The 20302-nt window shown below is 37.8% G+C and overlaps 1 protein-coding gene across 1 annotated transcript in view; it reads right to left on the bottom strand.

The window, feature by feature from the left end:
• LOC131978157 (BMP/retinoic acid-inducible neural-specific protein 3-like) overlaps window positions 1–20302 on the bottom strand; it is a 60283-nt gene that overhangs the window by 27240 nt on the left and 12741 nt on the right. The window contains exons 3-4 of the mRNA XM_059341685.1: window positions 9877–10067; window positions 6786–6970 (exon numbers count right to left, since the gene is read on the bottom strand). Coding sequence (XP_059197668.1) covers window positions 6786–6970; window positions 9877–10067 — 376 coding nt within the window. The remainder of the gene's footprint in view (window positions 1–6785; window positions 6971–9876; window positions 10068–20302) is intronic.

The following is a 20302-nucleotide window of genomic DNA, read 5'->3' on the forward strand; positions in this document are numbered from 1 at the left end:
AGCTTTGAGATTAATATCTCTGGTCACTTGATAAAAACTGAGCCAGTTCGCTGATGAAGACTGAGATGCAGTTGAAAGCTCAAAAAAGCTTCTGTGTGGAACTTTGAGTACAGGCTATTTTGTCAGAAGATCAAAGTAGAATGATCAGGTTAAAAAGGTATTTCATCATCATTGTGTTCCTCCCACAGTTCAAAGACATGCAGCTTAGGTTTAATTGGTGACTCTGAAAGTGAATGAGAGAGTGAATGTTTTTTCTGTCTCTTGTCCAGAGCAGACAACACTATGGTCTCAATTGCTAGTAAAAAATCTTTTTCAAGAGAATTCCATGTTAATAGTTCAAATAATGGCCCCATTTAGAAGAAAATAGTGGATAAAGAATCGCATGATTTGGGGCGTGGCTACCTTTGATTGACAGGTCACTAACAAGGTGAGCCATCATCAGGAGAGAAGCAGAACAATGCGTATCCAAGGCAACGTGTCAATACAGTTATATATAATGTTATATAGATATAAAAAAGGATGTTTAGCAGTTTGGTCTCATAACTTTGACCCTTTCACTGTATTTTCACTTAATGATTATTTGAACGTTTTGTTCAGTAAAAATGTGTTGTTCAGCATTTGGTTGGACTAACAGACACTCCAAGGAGTCGCATTTTTCTGAGGTAAGTAACCTCAGTAAGTAAGTTGTTTTTGTTTTTTGCTAGCCAAAATGAACCTCCCAGTTAATGCTCCAGTTAATGCTAACATGATTAGCAGTGACTTCTCTCAGTCAGGTTGAGGTGTAGAGAGGCTGTAGTCAGTGATCAGATCCCTCTCGCTCCTCCACAGTCCAAATATGGTCTGCTCCCCGTATTGGAAACAAGATGGCGACGAGTGTAACGCTGAACTCGATACTTCCAATGGGCAGTCCACAAACCAATGGGTGGTGTCACGGTCACTACGTCCATTATTTATACAGTCTATGGTCCAGAGTGGATCCTGCCTCTTGCCCAATGAAGGAATGAATGTGTTCGTACAGTGCGATTCTATGTAACTTCATGCCATCTCAGTACGACATGTTGAAAATAAATGCATTAATACTAAACACCTGTAACAATAGTAATGTTAGCTTTCTTTCATAACGCACACACACACACACACACACACACACACACACATACTGGTTTTCATACATCATGGGGACTCATCACTTAATCATCACTTGTGGGGACCACCCTTTCTAGAGGTTGTAGAGAGCTGAAAAACATTTAGTGAACTTGCCACAGCTTAGTTAGCCTATACACGCCTTCAAACCTCTGAAATGATGAAGCAATGTTTTAATCAGGCTTTATGGAGACATCCGGAAAAAACAGTAAATAAGCTTTTAGGGTACATCATTTACATTAATTAGCATATTTCACACAGATTATTTTCTAAAAAGCCAATTCTATAATTGTGGAATTTGCAAAAAATAGTAAAACTTCAGTTCAAACCCTGAAGCAATCACACACACACACACACACACAGTTAATATGATATGATATCTATTAGTGGGGTCAGATGTGTTTAGGCTTGGTTCATCCAATAACAAAACCACCCTGCTGAGGCAGGTGTAATCACAGTGTACAGCACAAACAGACTGACAGTGTCTCAGATGAGTGTTTTTGCAGCTTGCTGATATTACCTACATTCTGTGACGTTAATCTGTTGTTTTCCACCAGCGAGTGTAAACACATTAAAGCCGCGTGAGGTTACAGCTTCCTCAGAAAGCAAAGAGAATTCAGGCTGCGGCGCGAAGGGCAAACTCAGCCGATTCAATTCTCTCTGCTTGATAACAACTGACAGAGTGATGAATGAACACACCCCGAAGGTATTAAGCAGTAAAAGATGCAAGGTGATATTTACATCATAAGCATATCTTGATATGCATAGCATGCTGTTCCATAGAGGAGCCTGTACACACATGAAAGAGCGAGGAGATAAGTAAACCGTACTGCTTGCTTCATCTCTTCTTTTGGTTCATTCTCATTTGCTCATTGAGTACATGTTTACAATGCCACATCAAAGCACTAAAACATGCATGCAATTCGAGATCAGTGAGAGAAAAAAACGACATTTCAAAAATAACCAGCTAAATAAAGAATTCAATTTCAATTTTCAGAAAAAGCCATTGCCGCTGCAAGATTCATTTTGATTTCCTTCCCTGTTTTTTGTACAGTAAATTATGCTTCACTCTGTCAAAAAACAAGATGATATTTCCATTTTTGGGCCACTTTAAGGCTTTAGTGAGTGGGATAACTATTTTTGTACGACATTTTAACCCTCATGTGGTCCTGGGGTCCTTTTTGACCCCAAATAATTTTCATCATACCATTAATATAGGTTAACTGGCACAATTGCTTGACATTTTCAGCATATGTGCCCCTCCTTTATAGATAAAATAAATTTCGACTTCGTACATTTTTACGTGTTTTATAATTTTTGATATTAGACTGGTTTTAGGACACATAGAAAAAAATATGAACAACTTTTTTTCCCCACCTTCAATGCAACTCATGACCAACAAATTTATGTATTTTAGTCAAACATACAAAATTAGGCCTCATTTCAAGAGAAAAAAAGTAATAAAACCTGAATATTTTTTATACTTGTGTTTTGAAAACATTGTACACTTTTAGATGACAGCAGTTTTTTAATTATATATGTCTTATTATATATATATCAATTTGTTGATCATGAGTTGCCTTAAAAATTAACATTTTTTTCCTACATGTCTTGTGTATTGGGGTCCTTTTTGACCCCTGAGGACTGAGGGTTAAAAAGTATCAAAAGGTCAGGTTACTCAAAGTTGGCGGTGACAAAAAGACGTTTTTAGGCACATACGTTTTCCATGTGCAAAGTAGTCAAACACAACATCCGTCAGAGCAAGCAACGGGAAAGATTTGTCACTGTAAACATAGCTCAAAGAAACGCTGACACATCTCAGTCCTCAAGTCTCAGATGTAGAGACCTGAGCTAACCAAAAATAAGACTGTACAGTGGAAGCTACTTGGTACTTTTTCGATTGGGAAAGCTTTTATCACTCCAGAATGGGCCCCAAAACAACATATTTATGTTGAAGTGACAAAGCCTTCCAGCCATCATGTGAATTATGAGTCACGTCCATCCAGAACAAAGGATGAAGTAGTCCGCAGAGGGATGATGGATGGGTCAACAAAACACTGGACTTCACCACGGGAGACAGCTGTTTGTTTCCTACAGACTGTCAACACTGCTGTCTTTTAACCATAATGGCTATTGTTCCATAACCTTTACCAAGTTATTGTTGTAATCATGATGATAAAGGTCCCCTAAGATGAATGAAGTTACTAATAATTCCCCGACCCTTACCAAGTTTTTGGTTGGATTAAAAAAAAAGTTATTCCTGCCGTTTTGAAAGGAACTGTCCTGTCAACAGTGAGGAGAAAGGAAGTGAGCTCAAGAGACACCTTGAGACAAAACCCTCTGTAGCCAACAAAGATATTGAATACCTCAACCAAATAAAAAGTAAAGGAATCATTGCATGATGTCATGTGCTTTTTCCTTCCAACTAAAATAAATAAATATAAGAATGATACTTGACTGATAGTATGCATTTTGGAACATGGTCTCACAGGAATCCGTGAAATAGCCACGGATTCGCTTAACTCAAAATCTGTGGAATAGCCATGGAATCACTCAAATTTCCGTGAAACCGACACAGATTTTGCTGCAATGCAAGTTAGTGACAGTCATATCCTGTGACTATTCCATGGATATTTTTTCCTATTGGTTTGTATCCAAGTCACGTGACTTTCAAGGTTCCAGTGGTCAGAACAAAAAACATGGCGGACAGTTCTCTCATTTTTAGTGAAAAAATCAATATTTTGACTTTGTGTCTGCATAAAAATGGATTTTGATCACATTTCTAGCGAGAAATATATGTTTTATTTTCTAAATATTCACTCAGTGAATGTACATAATCACTTTGTATGTTGGAATAGCCACGGGATATGACTGTCATTAACTTGCATTGTAGCGAAATCCGTGTCAGTTTCATGGAAATTTGAGTGATTCTGTGGCTATTTCACAGATTTCTGTGAGACCATGTTGGCATTTTGATGTGGTTTGATGAATGAGGAGAACAAAGTGGAGAGGTGGTCATTCAATGCACATTTAATCCACACAAGCTCACATTCAGTTCTGGCATGCTTCAGAATCATAGACTGTACAAATAATGGACGTAGTGACAGTGACATCATCCATTGGTTTGTGGCCCGTTGGAAGCACTGACTTCAGATTTCTAATGAGCTGCAACTTCACAGTTTCTAAATTGCCACTGAAACTCTCAAAGTATTATCATTAGGCCTTGGAAATTATGCTATGTTCACAACTTTTCTCCACACAAGGAATTACTTTGGAACAATGGTCAAATTACTATTAAAAACAAAAGTGTTTATAAAGAGAGCTGGATCGAGAGGGACATAATGTTTGTGACAGACTTGTTTGACGATAAGGGAAGTCTTTTTAGCTACGGAAACTTCCTAGTAGCTAAAACCTTTCCAGTCAAATACAGAGAGTTTGTTTCTATTGTAAAGACCATCCCCACTGGTATGATTGAGTTAATGAAATATCACTTAAATTATCAAAATTTTACTGTTCAAATACCTTTTCTAAAAATTTGTGGGATTGATATAATGGATAAAAAATGCACAAACAAGCATATCAGAAAAAAATTGCAAAGACAAAATAAAATTGCCCCCAGAGGAAAGTTCTTTTGGGATTCACAATTGAATGGAATAAACCGGCGTAGAGCCGGTTGTGTCCCTTCCAATTCTGTCTCTCAAATAAGATCAGAGAGGTTCATTTTAAAATTTTGCATAATATTTATCCATGTAATAAATTGATTTCCAGGTTTGCTGATGTTGGCAAAATGTGCACTTTTTGTGGAGATGAGCCAGAGACAACTTTACATTTATTTTATGTTTGCCTATCTATATTTTAGAGGGAAATGGAAAAATACATACTTGATAAGACTGGACAGCCCATCATTTTTTAACCTAAATATTTAATCTCAAAATTTGAATCTAATAACAAAACAGTATGCTATATATCAAATCTTATGCTTCTGATGGGTAAGTTTCACATCCACAAGATAAAGTTTTCCAAATCCCTACCTAACTTTAGTATTGAAATGTTATATAGAGACTTTAGAGTTGATGTCAAATAAGAAATGTGAACACACTCTGCTACGCTTTAAAAGCTTATTTTCAGAAACCCCAGAATAGTATTAAAAGTAAGCACCTAATACCCTATGTGCCTTATATATTAATATTTTATTTTTTATATATATTCTAATCTACAGTTACTGTAACTGACATTTTTCTTTGTATGTCTTGTTTATATCCTGAATGTCTGTATTTGTCTCGTTGTTAATAAAGATCTGGGGGAAAGAAGCATTGAGTTCAGTGTTACACTGTCGCCATCTTTTGTCGCCATCTTGTTTTCGGAAACCGGGAGCAGACCATATTTGGACCATTGACACTGACTACACACCTCTCTAAACCTCAACCTGACTGAGAGAAGACACTGCTAATTCATGTTAGCATTAACTGGGATGTTCATTTTGGCTAGCAAAAACATTTTCACCTCTAATGTGAAGTAAATCTATTAGCTGAAAGAAGTTTGAACTTTGGAAATATTTATTTGGCTGAGTTCTGCTCCTAAAGTAAGCAGAGATAGCCGTTTAACAGTACCACTATTGCCACTGGGTTCTTGGCTAGAACATTAGGTGAGGTCTTAAAGTGCATTCACTATGAAGCATTCATTAATTAAAAAAGGTGAGAGAAGCAGCTCAAGTTCATCGTTCCATATAAAGAGTTCAGTCTGCTCTACGTCCCTAAAATTGTGCTTTAGTAATCTGCAGCATGATAATATTCTGCATATGAAGTAGGACAAAGTAGCCCGCTAAGGGCCTATTGATGGGTCGCCAACTGCATATAGCAATTGGTGGTAAGTGGTAAGTACTTGGCAAGTACTGACCACTGGAGAATGGGCTTTTCTTAATTTGTTCCAATACTTATGCATAGAGGGAAGCATGAGTACCCTTATTATCATAAAAACTTCAGCATATAAACAGCACTAAGTTATATTTTTGGCCCTGTAAATACAATACTTGTCACCTACTGCATTGCATAAAGAAAATTGGACACATCTTTGTGTCTTGTACCAATACCTTCTCTCAGAATGATAATCAAAGCTTTAAAACTACAAAACCAACTATGTGAATGTTATAGCATTCATAAGGGCACACAATGTGATTTAATATTTAACGGAAAGACCCCATAATAGTCATTCAGAGTCAATTTTCTGTCAAATGAAGCAAATTCTTTGTTTATGTTTCTGACGTTGGTAGTAAAAAATAGTTGAAAGGGTATATTCTGATAGACTAAATCCACAGAGAATGGCAAAAACTTGACCCTGATTTGTCAGCAATATTAGCTCAACTCATTAAAATGAGCCCAAACTGCTGATTGTAGGGCTTCCATTCAAACACTCCACACTCGGCATGATTTAATGAATTCTTAAGTAAGTGAGCTACTCAAGACAACTTGCCATGTTTTGAAAAATACGATAATTAGGTTTATCCACTGAAACTAAATCTCATGTGAACAATGTCTCCTTGAAAAAAAGTATCCAACAATGGTGGTAAGTCAAAACTCTGGCAAAATGAGCACCTGGTGTTCTTTATTGCTTTTGTGCTTGACTGAGAGCAGAGAGCTTTTTACCTTGATGGCAGTGGAGGCGATCTGGATGTGGTGCAGCTTGTGCAGGGTGCTCTCCCTGTCGATGAAGTAGGAGGCAGCCAGCTGGTGCAGAGCTTCCAGAGTCACAGCTGTGCCATTGGATTCACTCACTTCAGACGTCCGACTCAACTTCCGCTTGTCCACAAAGATCATTAAAGACTCTTCCCCTACGAACACAGACATACACGCGCCTCATTAACGCCACACATAATGTTCTCAGTAAATATTAACCCATTAACACCTGCCAGCGCTCATTATACGATCACACAAGCAGATAAAGAGTTCGTCTGAAGGTGGAAAGCTAATGAGAAACTTCGCAGCCTCTGGTCATTTTATACATTGTGCTAATTTGGTAATAAGTCTGCAGCTCGAGTATAGTGCACAAATTAAAATGCTTTATGGAACGAGTCTTTCAATACAAACTGAGCCAAAGCTTTCAGAGGACAGCTTATTGACAAACGGTAGAAAGAGTGAAAAATCGATAGAAAAATCCTTTCTAACAGCATTAGGTTTTATGGGGAATGTGGTTTTAATTTGGAGAGACATTAGAACAAAAATACAGTACATTACTACTGGGAATAGAGAAAGGTTAGCACTCGTCTCCACCACAGTGTGGAAAATAATCTCAATTTTAATAACTCAATGAATCTATTATTGAGTTCTTGAATGATTTAACAACCATTTCTTTCCAATACAAATGAAGTCGCAGGAACAATACCGAATAATTGTCATAATCATGTTTATTTTAAAGAAAACACTTTGACATAAAGAAAATCCTTTGAAGATGAAGTATCTTGCAAGTATCTTTTCAAATTATAATTACTATTAATTATTAGAACAAAGCATCAGTTTATTTCAAGATACACTGATGTTAAAACTGGTTAAAAGGTAATACTGTAGGTTATATTAGGCCAGGCTCTCTTTTTGTTTGCAGCACATGGTGTTCAGGATCTCTGTCTTCACAATCTGGTTACAACATTGTTGGTATTCATCAAGGCTCTGAGAGTTTATGCACCAGAGAGAAAAGATGAAAAGAGCCAGCGGAGGAGCTGGGAGCAGATTGTGCAGCAGATAGCCACAGGAGCTTTGCAGCGCATTACACCACTCTGGCTAACTAACATCCACATAGATTTAGATTGTACATGTTGAATCAGAGACTGGGAGCTCAAACAACCACAAAACAATCCCACAGTCACAGCTGAGACAACATTTAGCCAAATATTTAGGTGTTTGAGCACAAGGAAAGCTTAAAGAGCTTCACATTTGTTTAACTGCTCTTTGAATCATTTTATCCTCTTTGCTTTATCATTTTATGAACATCCACCCTGATGATGTAGCTGATGGTCTACAGCAGTATAGTTCTCAACCTTTTTGAGTCGCGACCCCCAATTTTTACATGCATGTTGTCCGCGACCCCCACTTACTTTATGTTTTATTGTAACTTTTAATCTAAGTCCTTTGCTATAAGTTTAAAGGTTCATTCTGACCTCCTGAGTGTGTAGCAGTCAGCTTCAAGCCAGAGACTCCTTGGAAAGTAATACATTGCTACTTTGAGATTTGTCAGAAAAGACACAAAATTACCCGTAAAATAATCAAATTGACCACAAAATGACACAAGATGATCAAAAAAGACACAAAATGACCAAAAAATTACATAAAATTAAGCAAAAAGGGACTCAAATTGACCCCAAAATGACACAAGATGATCAAAAAAGACACAAAATGACCAAAAAATTACATAAAATTAAGCAAAAAGGGACTCAAATTGACCCCAAAATGACAAAAAATGACCACAAAAAGACACACAATGACCAAAAAAAAGACACAAAATGACTAAAAAAAGACACAAAATGACCACAAAATGATCAAAAAAAGACACAAAATGACCAAAAAAGACACAAAATTACCAAAAAAAGATAAAAAAAATGACCAAAAAAGACACAAAATTACCAAAAAGACATGAAATGACTTGGCGACCCCCAGAAATCATCTCGCGACCCCATTTGGGGTGGGGACCCCAATGTTGAGAATAGCTGGTCTACAGTACAAATGATGGACAAGCAGAGAAAATGTGGATCACAAGGTCCCATCTTAAGGCACTGGGGTTGCGCATGTACACTGGCTCTTTTCAACCAAATAGTTCCAGGAACAGGAGCTGCAGGAACTACATTCTTTCCCATTTGTGGTTTCCACAACATGTGAAGGAATAATGGGGTAGATATATTAATCATAGAAATCATGAGTTATTTTTTATGCCGATTCATGACATAGTTCTTTGAAATTTATTTTGGAAATGAGACGTTCAGAGGTCTCCATCGTGGTAGAAGTTCTGGTGAGTGTTTGAAAGCATATACAGTATTTTGTCTTAATCATTACCAGTATTTCAACTCTAGCAGGGGTCGACAACCTCTACTACCAAAAGAGCCATTGTTGACCAAAAGCAAGGAAAAATTTCCGAGTGGAGCTGCAAAACTTTTTTTGAGCTTTATAATGAAGATAGGCAGCCTATTTTAGTCTAAATAAGCCTACCAGCATTACCAATAGTTCTTAATGAGCATTTATTAATGTGTTTTTGTCAGAATACAGCAAGGACCCAAGTGCCAATGGGACGCTGGACACCGAAGAGATATCTAAAGCTAGCCTAGCTAGAGACTCTAAAAACTAGACTTGAAGTTAGCACAATTTAAAGGGTAAGGCGTTTTTTAGTTGACTTTTAGACTTTTAGTTGAAAAAAGATTTAATGCCGTGTATAAGCTAAACATTTTTACAATTCAACAATACAAATTGCTTTGGTCCTACACCAATTATAAATGAAAATATAAAGAAATTTTCACATTATTTTTTGTCACAGCCACAGGGAGCAACTGCAGCCGGCCCAAAGAGCCACATGTGGTTCTGGAGCTGCAGGTTGCCTACGCCTGAACTAGAGGAACGAGGGTTTAAATTTAGTAAAGTTCCTCAAGTCATAAACACGTTCTTGTTGTGGGAAACAGTTTGTCCTGGGCTGTCTTCATCACACTTTCTTTCTCCCTTTCTCAACAAAATCAAAAAGGAAATCGTCTACTTTATTTACCTCCTAGTGTAGCGGAGAGCAGGAAGTGGGTTCCGTATTTCCTGATAATGTTGTCAGTGATGGCGCTGAGACTGGGCCTCCTGCCCAGCTGCCTAATGGTCTGGAGGAACTCGGGGTCCAGCGGTAAGGAAAAGCCATTGTTCTCTTGTCTCTCCAGGGCCAGGCTGTTCACCTTCCAGCGGCCAAACTCCCTGCAATGTCACAGAAACACATGCTAAGAGTAAGCAAAGGACACGAATCACATGAATGCTGCATGCAGGCACATTTGAGAAAGGACACGGGTCCATCAGAGGACGGAGTGGTTGTTTTTCTGCTTCTAAATGGAGGAAAATGGGGCTCATTGTTGTGTTGTTAAAGCAGACAGGACACAGCTTACCACTCACAAGGAGGCTCATAATTCTTGCCAGGTGTCTGCACCTCCATTAAGTGAATCTCATGTACCACTCTTTTGAACATGAATGGGTACCCGTCCAACCACAGCGCCTCAAAAATGCAGATGAAAAAAAATGAAAAAAGATTGTGCTTAGAAGATTATTTAAAATTGGCTGAAAAACACAATGTTTTTATATGGTGCAAGGTGATTCTCATAGCTGGAGGAAGAAATAATCTGACGAGTTACATTTTTTCAGCTGCATATTCCAACAGTGTTCTCAACCATTATATTATGGTAGTTAATATTACGCTTAAAAATGCTCATTGTGGGCTGTGACTGACAAATGGTGTCATGCTATTTCTACCTCAGGCTCGGTGAATTGCCTTGCCACATAGCGAAAAACATTGTGTTTCTCCACCGATTTTAAATAATAGCGCAATCTTTTCTAATCTTGAGTCACTATTGGAGGCGCTGCGTTGAGACGGGGCCATAATCACAGAGAGAGCCTTGCTGCTTTCAGGACCCCTTTTGGACAAAACACGCTTCATATGAAGTTGTTTGATATTCAGCCCGGCCTTGGAGCATGCCAGCTGCCTTTATCTACAGATTGCAGACTGAGTGCTGCTGCTTGATGCATAGATTAGCACTATTCAGTTGCAGCTGGTAATAAATGCAGTTCTACTTGTACCTAGCGGGGGAAAAATTGAAGACATTTAAATCACAGTTGGGTAGGTGGTTGACTTGTCTCTCCGTTTGTAAAGCTGTAATTGGTGGGATTTACATGTGAAAATACAGCATGAGTGGCAGCAGCACTAACATAACTCTTCTGATATGCAGAACATATCTCAAAATATTCTACACCTTGCCTCCTTGTTCAGATAAAATGCTTGGGAGTCAGATAAAAGAATATAAAGTTACAAATAAAAAGAGTAGATATAAATAAGAAAAACAGAAAGGAAATGTCTTCAGCTGATGGCTGAACCTGCCCAGCCTTTCTACTGCCATTGCACAGTCCAATAGTCCTTTAAGCTCTGGTTTGGTCTCCACCAACTCTTTTTGATTGCTCGAAGTTCCACTTTTATTTCGCCAGCTTGTAATGACTTTACCTGCCCATCGCCACATGGCAGACAGTGTACATTGGGTTTATCAGAGCTTCTTTGCTGAAAACATCCCTGCTGCTGTTGGAAACACGACAGATGATATCAACACATCACGCCCATCTTAAATCTTTGCAGTGGTTACCCGTTAGAACAAGAATCAATTTCAAAATACTGCTCCTGGTTTATAAAGCACTACACGGCCTTGCACCTCAGTACATCCCCAGCAAGAACACTTCGGTCAACAGGCAGTGGCAACTTACTCATCCCTCACACCAGATCCAAAGAAGGAGAAGCAGCTTTTAGTGTTTATGCCCCGCGAAAGTGGAACGCCCTGCCTGACACAGTTAAACATGCCACATCAGTAGCCATTTATAAAAACAGAATAAAAACCTATCTTTTTTCAACAGCATTCGGTTGAACTGTGTGGGAGTGGGTGCACATGTGTGAGTAAGTAAGTGTGTATGTGGTGAATATGGCATAGCTTGTCTACCTTCACTCTTCAATTAATTTGTAATTGATTTTTTTCTAATTGTTTGTTTGTTTTTGTTTGTTTGTTTTCTGTTGTTTTGTTTTGTTTTTTAACTGTAATTATGTATATTCATTGTGAAGCACATTGAGTCTGCCTTGTGCATGAAATGAGCTCTATAAATAAAGTTGAATTGAATTGAATTGAATTGAATGATGGCACTGTGACTGAACTATACAGTAAATGTGTGTGTGAGTTGCAGGTAGATAATAATCCTCTGTGGGGTGATTGATTAGTGAAGGTTTAATAGGCTATCTCTTGTTTTATTAGGTTGATTTTTTCTGCAATGTGAAGTAAGTTTAAATGTGTCAGGTATTTAATTTACTGGATTAGCTAAAAAGACTTGCTTTTTTAAGTCTCAATCGTTTTTTGCGCAACATGGCAGCATTTATCTACTATTAATTAAATCACCATTACTTTACAGCATCCATCAACAAGTTGCTCATGAAACAGAATGACAGAGACGATCCTATGCAAGGTGGCTTTTGAGAGCACAGAACTGCAATAGTGACATTGAAGCTTCTAGGCATAATGCTGACAACCGCTGCATACCTGAATGCCACTTTATATGATTTCTGAGAAGTAAAATTCCTCAGACGTTCAAAAATGTAAATATATTTTCTGTCAGCACTGCTTGCTCCTCCTCCTTTGCATAGGCGGTTTCCTGTTTTTCTCTCTCCAACATATATAGAGACCCAAGCACCCTACAGACACACACACACACACACACACACACACACACACACACACACACACAGCTTCTTCGTGCAAAGACACTTGCCCACACACATGCATTCACACACCCTGCAGCTGCAAACATCCAAACAAAGCTGCCCTTGCTGCAAAAACTTTGCTATCGCCCAGAATATCGCAGAGCCCCCATGGGTGCGGGCCAGCTGCCAATCAATTCCTCACCAATAACAATGACCCCCTGAGAAAAATACAAAACAGAAAACAGCTCATTAAGGCGTGTTTCATGTCTGTGTTCCTCTATAACGAGCGGCCATTAGTGTTTCTCTCCGTCCGCTGGGGCCGGCTGAAGAAGGGAGCAGCGGGGAGAGAAAGAGGGAGAACTTAACTGTGATCGACACCGTGCCTCACTATGCTGCTCGATGATGGACATTTATGAATGTTGCCACAGCTGAGCTGCAGGACACAGCACACACAGACCTGTCGACAAGGGCTTCAATTTAAACCTCACCTATTACATACACACACACGGAAACAAAAACGTTCAATGGAAGAATGCAGGTTTATTTCATCCTTAACTCCTCTCAGGCTATTTCATTCACTCAACATCTCTCACAAACACACACACACACAGGTTTATTTCACCTGCAGCTTTGTGCAGCAGGGGGCTCGCTGCACATCTACCTGTCAGACCCCCCTCTGAGCGAGCCGGAGCGCCGTGCACCAGGAGGTGCGGAGCTGCAGGAGCTACAGGGGCCGCCGATCAGAGCAGAGAAGTCGTACCCTGCTATCTGTCCATCACAGCCCGGGTGTCTCAGATCCATCACAGCGTAAAGGCCCGAGGGCGCTGCTTGGTGCCCAACATAACAAATCAGGAAATCAACCCGGCCAATAACCAGCTGATGCAGTTGAAGCACACTGCCCAGCATAGCAACGCAGAATGTGTCGGTTCAGTACAGTATGTGATAGGGTTGTTAAAAGTAGCGATACTCAAACAAGTATCGATACTAAAACGTTCCGGATACAATACTCATATTCAAAAGTATCGATACCCAGCCAAGGGAGGAACACTTAAGTTAAGTTATTGTTATTTTTTTTATCAAGCTTTCCTAATATTGTGGACATCATACAACCTCAAAATATTGTTATAATTGTTATAGTTTATTGTATTTATTTATTTATTTGCACTACGTCAGACCTTAAGCTTGTTATCATAGTTGCAGTTTCTTTTTGCACAACTGTTTTTTATTATAAATATTTAACCTGTGGTTCTGTTCATTTTAACATGTTGCATTTTTCTTGTTAATAAAAATATTTCTGTGAAATTTTGGGGTCTTTGTTTTTATCCTGGTGGTATCCAAAATGGTATTGAGTATCGAATATTTTCCTGAGTATCGGTTTCGAGTTGAAAATTTGAGTATCGGGACAACCCTAGTATGTGACTGAGCTGGCCAGGTGAGTGTCTGCGGCATGTTCACAGGGAAATTATTGTGAGATGATCAAATGCCACACGCGACACATAGTGGTATATTTTAAGAAGCAAAATCAATGTTACGGCAGCAATCTGAAAATGAGAAACTAAACTTCAGCTCAAAGGACCCTTTGGTAATTTAGTTTAAACTTTTAAGATTAACTGCTATAAAGAAAAGCAAAATGACTCTTAATTTCAAGTCAAGTTCCAGCAAAAATTTTGATTACCTAGATCATATTAAATAAGACACATACACATATTGTTTAGATTATCCTTAAGGTCTATATAAAGGCCTTCTGAGGGATGAAAGCCTGACCCTCTGGTTAATAAAAAGCCCACAAGCTTTGTCACTTCACTTTATAAACTTTGCGATGCATTAATAACCTCATTTAGCAAGTTCTTTTCCTTAATTTGAAATCCTTTCAGGGGGATTTGCACATGAATTCAGTTGTTTGCTCCTATTTGCTTGAATAACTCTGTGGCCCCTTCATAAACTGAGCCGTCAGTGAAAATGTGACTGGAAAATGTGAGGACCTCATGTAATTGATGCATTACAGAATAATGACACCGGCTGAAATTGCCATCGTCTCTGATGAAATTGTATGAGGTCAAAATTGTGCCCTATGCTTTGCATTAGCATAGATTCATTTCTATACATTTGAAAAAAAATATATATATAATTTAGGGTTCCGTCTCAATCACTCTAAAGTTAATGTGGTGAGGAGCCACAATGAGTTCACATTTTAATTCATCATAACAACATTTGAATGACAGAGAAAGAAGAAGCAGAAAGCAAAAATAACTCAAATTGTCTTTGCAGGTGTTCAGATTATTTGCATGTGTTTCCGACAGCGAGCTGATTACCTCTTAAGACACTTTTCTTCCATCTCTTGCTGTTCTACTCAGACACTGTATAATGACTTTACAGCAGTTAGGTCCAGATCATTACTCTAGATATCAGATCTCTGGATTCAAACTGTGATTCTCAAAGCAAATAAACAATATTTACACACTGGAGAAACTGTGGATTGCGGCGCAGGCGTTTTCTTTTATTCTTATGTAAGTAATGCACATTCATTTAAAGCCGTATCAGCACTATAAAGGGAAGGAAGTTAATTAAATTACATGACTTCAGAGAAGTGTAATTTTACCTCTTCCTTCATCATTGTCTTTTGTTGCTCGATAAGAAATCAACTTTATACACTTTTAATTTTGTTTTACCAGTTAATTTTTGATGAGCAAGATAACTGCTGGACTGTTTGAACACTTTCGCTTAGAAAGTTTTTCGACAAATTGTAGGAATTATATAAATAACACTTTGTTTTTCATCATGAGTCCCACATGATGTTCAGTTTAGGCCACAAAAGCTCTTAAGTTCAGGGTTTAGTTACATGCTAAGAGAAGAAAAATGTATTCAGCTTCACACTACGTAACTTTTTCAATTTAGAACCAATCGACAACCTCTGGGCAAAAGCAAGTCAATCTCAATTGACCCCTATGTTATAATGCTCAACATTACAGCTGGGGGTAAAAAAAAAAGCTAATTTCACCTGGGAGCTGATTTTTTGATATTATAACTCAGCCATTTAAATGATATTAAGAATTTAAATTATGTATGATTAAGGGTGTGTCTGCTTTGAATGACAGGTGGGTGTCATCACAGGTGTGTTTTAGCCACCAAGCCCACCTCAGCTCACTCACGCTACACTGTAAAAAATGTTTGTAGAAATTACAGTAAAACACTGTCAAATTGCATCAGGAATGGGGCGTAAAATTAAAAATTGTGTATCACCGTAGTAGACACTTTTAATTACCGTAAATCAAGGAATAGCACAATTTTTACTTTTACTGTCATGAACTGTAGGAAACGCACAGTTTTGCTGTAGAAATCTAACATTTTCATGTAAAGTTAATGGAGATTTGCCATGATGTGTGAATGAATGACACAATTACCTTAAAAATAACAAGAATATTCAGTCTAAATTAGTTTTTGCTGATATTTAAATTTACAGTGGAAAACCCCCTCACTGTATTTTTTACGGTGAAGTTCTGGTAACCACAGCTGCCGGTAATTTACCGTAAATTTAGCAGATTTTTTTTTACAGTGTACACCTCTTTGCCCGATTTTGGATAAACTGGGAGTTATGTGGAAGTAACAGCCGGAGCGACCACGCTAAATTTCACAACGGCTCCTCAGGGTGGCTGACTCACAGAGACTACGTCCATGGTTTTTATATTTCAAGTACCTAATTTTAACCAAGCCTAAACATAACTATGAACATTGTAGACAAACTATTAACAGATATGTTTTGGAAACGTTGGCAATTAACATATCCGGTAAGTTGCAAAACGCAGACACAAAACGTCACAAACAAAACTATAACTTATTTATTTTCTCTCCATCATTTCTGGCAGGCAGTATTGACCTGGGAAATCTGTAATCAGTTGGAAAAAAAAAGTTTGATTAGTTAAAAAAAAAAGGCATTTGTCAATATGTAAAAAAAAAAACAAAAAAAAAACAACAACTACCAAAGTTCTTAGAGGAATGTATTAAATGCAAGAAAATAGGACAAGCAAACAAATGGCATCAGCTACAATAAAATCATTAGATTTATTGGAACTGGTTTGCATTCTTCTAAGTGGATCTAAAAAAAACAAAAAACACACAAGCTACCCAACATTTACCTTACCATGATAGACAAACATTTGCTTATGATCAAAAAGGCCTGGCTGAGAACATATGTGTGTGTTTGTAGCTGGGTTACCCTAGATACCAAAATAACCCGTTGTGCAAAACAGTTGGTTGATGTAGACTCAATGTTATTTCAAGGACCTCCCCAAAGAGAATTGTGCAAAATGGGAGAAAAGTCCTTCATGCTTCGTTCAGGAAGATAAACCAAATTACATTTATTTTGGAAGACCTTGTAAGCAATCAGCAACTGCTCTGCTTTTTTTGTTACATTTTGTTCTTTTTGCTGCAGTTTTCTTTGTCTTCTTCTTTGTTTAATCTGATGTGACATCGATCCTTCTCAATATGCGTGCGCCATTTCTAACAGATAAATTATTTTTTTCTTAACAAAGAAGCTTTTCATTTGAGCGGCATCAAAAGAAATTCTACACATGCCAGTAGCATATTGAGCATTTTACTGAAAGGCACCTTGATAGTGCCAAACATAAACTCTGTTAATTGAGCTTCTGATGATCCGGTCTTAACAAGAAGGAAAGCTGCAAAGTCGAATAAGAATGGAAGAATGACGGGGGGAGAAAAGATGGAAGAACTCGTGTCTTTCAGTAAACCACCCACCGCAGAGACAAACAGGGAATGAAAGCGAGATCAAGACGAGAGAAGAGTGTGTAATGATGTAGTTAATAGCTGCCAGTTGTGAACGCTTCACGAAATTACCACCAACAGTTTTTCCAACAACATCAAACAAACATCAGACCATTAATTTGTGAAAATCCTATTAAACCAGCCGAGAGGTCCTATAAAGAACACAGCATACTGTTTCCTGCTCATTTCACTTTTTCATGCCTTTGATGCTGCTAAGTGTTGTTCAAGAACGCATTTCAAACACTCGATTACTACCTAAGACTGTGACCACTGCCACAGACATTCTCAAACTCTTGTAGAGGATTAGGATGCAATATGGTGGAAAGAAGAACCCAACCAGGCATTTATATTTCATTTTCTGGCTTCAGTTTCACAGAAAAACTCTTATTTTTTGAAAGTTTATTCTATTCTTTTAAATAGTTGCTCTGGGTCTGCTATGGTTGTTTAATTGATGTTGTTTTGGTCTTTTGAATCTTGTATGTACATTTTTATTTTATGTTTATGTTATTTTATTTTGTTTTATTCTTTTTGACTTGTTTTATCCTCTGTTAATTTGAAGCACTTTGTGACTTCTGTCTGCGAAAGGTGCTATATAAATAAAGTTTACTTACTTACTTACTAAAATAACACTCAACAGATGGGCTAAAGGGGAGACGAAAGTCACTCATTATTACTCATTATTTAGGAAATCTCCCCTGGTTGCCTGGCAAGCCCACGATAACAAAACAAGAGCCAGAACTGTCCTGCTCCCGGCCAACAAATAGCCTATAACTCCAAGTTAAACCTCGTCTTTGTGTCTTGCATTTACAGCTATATTCTCATTTGTGTTATTCATGTTAAAATAGAACACGTTAATTAGCAAGTTGAACTATGTTTTGTTGTTGTCATTTCCCTTTGCGCCCAATCTTTGCTTTTAGACAGAAAGTAACATATTTTCACAGTTTTTTTCTCTCTATCCTTGCAAGGAATCGGTTGACTAAAGGAGGCTGGAAATCAAACACAGTAAGTCACTAAGTCATCTCTGAGAAACAAAGGCAGAAGATGAACCCCAAAACCTCTTTGTGAGGGTGTCAGGGTGACCGAGCACCGCACGCACACACACACACACACACACACACACACACACACATGCACACACACACGTTGCATACAGCAGTTAATGTGTTTTAGTCTTTTTGGTCATTTAATGTCTTTTTTTGGTCATTTTGTGTTTTGTTTTTTTTTAGACATTTTGTGTCTTTTTTTGATCATTTTGTGGTCAATTTGAGTCCTTTTTTGCTTAATTTTTTGTCTTTTCTGACAAATCCCAAAGTATCAAGTTATTACTTTCCAAGGAGTCTCTGTCTTGAAGCTGACTGTTACACACTCAGGAGGTCAGAATGGACCTTTAAACTTATAGCAAAGGACTTAGATTAAAAGTAACAATAAAATATAAAATAATATATATAAATGCACAGACAGAGAGATGTTTTAGTTGTTGTCTGCTTCATTATTTGTCCAAAATTTGTCGTATCAACTGAGTTTGTATGATCTGAACTGTGCGTGTGAGATTGTGTTCAGTGAGCGGACAACATGCATATTAAATTGGGGGTCGCAACTCAAAAAGGTTGAGAACTACTGGCATACAGGATCCAGTTTAAGATTCTCACTCTTACCTACAGAGCATTGCACGATCTGGCCCTGGCATATATAACTGAGCTACTTCACCCATATCCCTCTGCACTGTAAAAAATTATTCTGTAGTCATTTCATTTTACTTAATATATTTGATAAAATGTATTAAATATAAATGCGTCCTTGATTTTTAGGTAGTTGTTTAAGTAACTTTAATATAAAAATGTTTGAGATAGAATCTACTTATTTTGATCACATTAAATATAATCTGTATGTGTACTGTATGTAATTCTAAATCAAGAGAATTTTGAATGAATCCAACACAATAGAATTAGTCCGTTTTTAATTGACAGACACTTCCTGTTAAGTTGTTATTAACTCAACTTGTAACGTATAGTTAGATTTAATTAATAATATTGTGTGCAATCTGTTGCCTCTATTTTATTGAGTAGCTATTGTTTGTCTTTTTTTATAGTGTGCTCGCTCCCTCCGATCAAACACCTTAAATTTATTGTCTGTCCCACGCCCCCGCCTTAAGACTCAGGTCGAGTCTTTGAATCAATAGTTCCCAAACTTTGGAACACTTTGCCTGCACCATTACGGTCCGCGGTATCTGTGGATTCTTTTAAATGTCAGATTAAGACATATCAGTCTATCCACCACATCACCCCTGTCCTCCAACAGCTCCACTGGCTCCTGGGTCAGTTCTGTATTCAATACAAAGTCCTCCTGGTAACTTTTAAGGCTATTCACAACCTCGCCCCCCCATATCTGTCAGACCTCCTCCATGTTCCCACTCCCTCCACTCTCACCACCATGGGGAGCAGAGCATTCAGCCTCTGGCATTCTTCTCTGGCACCCCAACTCAGAAACATTGATTCACTCCCCCATTTCAAATCACAACTCAAAACACATCTCTTTAAAAATGCCTATTCCCTCTGATGCCAATTGCCCTATCTAATCTATTGTATTGTACTGTTCTTAATTTTGTGTATTTTAATGTTGGTTCTTTTTTCTATCTTTTTTGTATCGTGTCCTTGAGTGCAAAGAAAGGTGCCTTCTAAATAAAATTTTTAAAAGTATTATTATTATTATTATATCTGTTTAGACAGGCATTTGGTTTACTATGTGTACCTGGTCAACTAGACGTCTAGGTTTTAATTATGTTTTCTTGTTGTGTTGTGTTTTTCTGTGTTTGCCTGTATGTTTTTTTTATGTCCTTGTAAAGCACTTTATGTTTTTTTTTTCCTGTGAAAATCCGCTTTATAAATAAAATTTAGTTACTTACTTACACACACCTTGTCCACACCTTGTCAGGAAA

Source organism: Centropristis striata, chromosome 9 (genome assembly GCF_030273125.1).
Source record: "Centropristis striata isolate RG_2023a ecotype Rhode Island chromosome 9, C.striata_1.0, whole genome shotgun sequence".
Lineage (NCBI taxonomy): Eukaryota > Metazoa > Chordata > Actinopteri > Perciformes > Serranidae > Centropristis > Centropristis striata.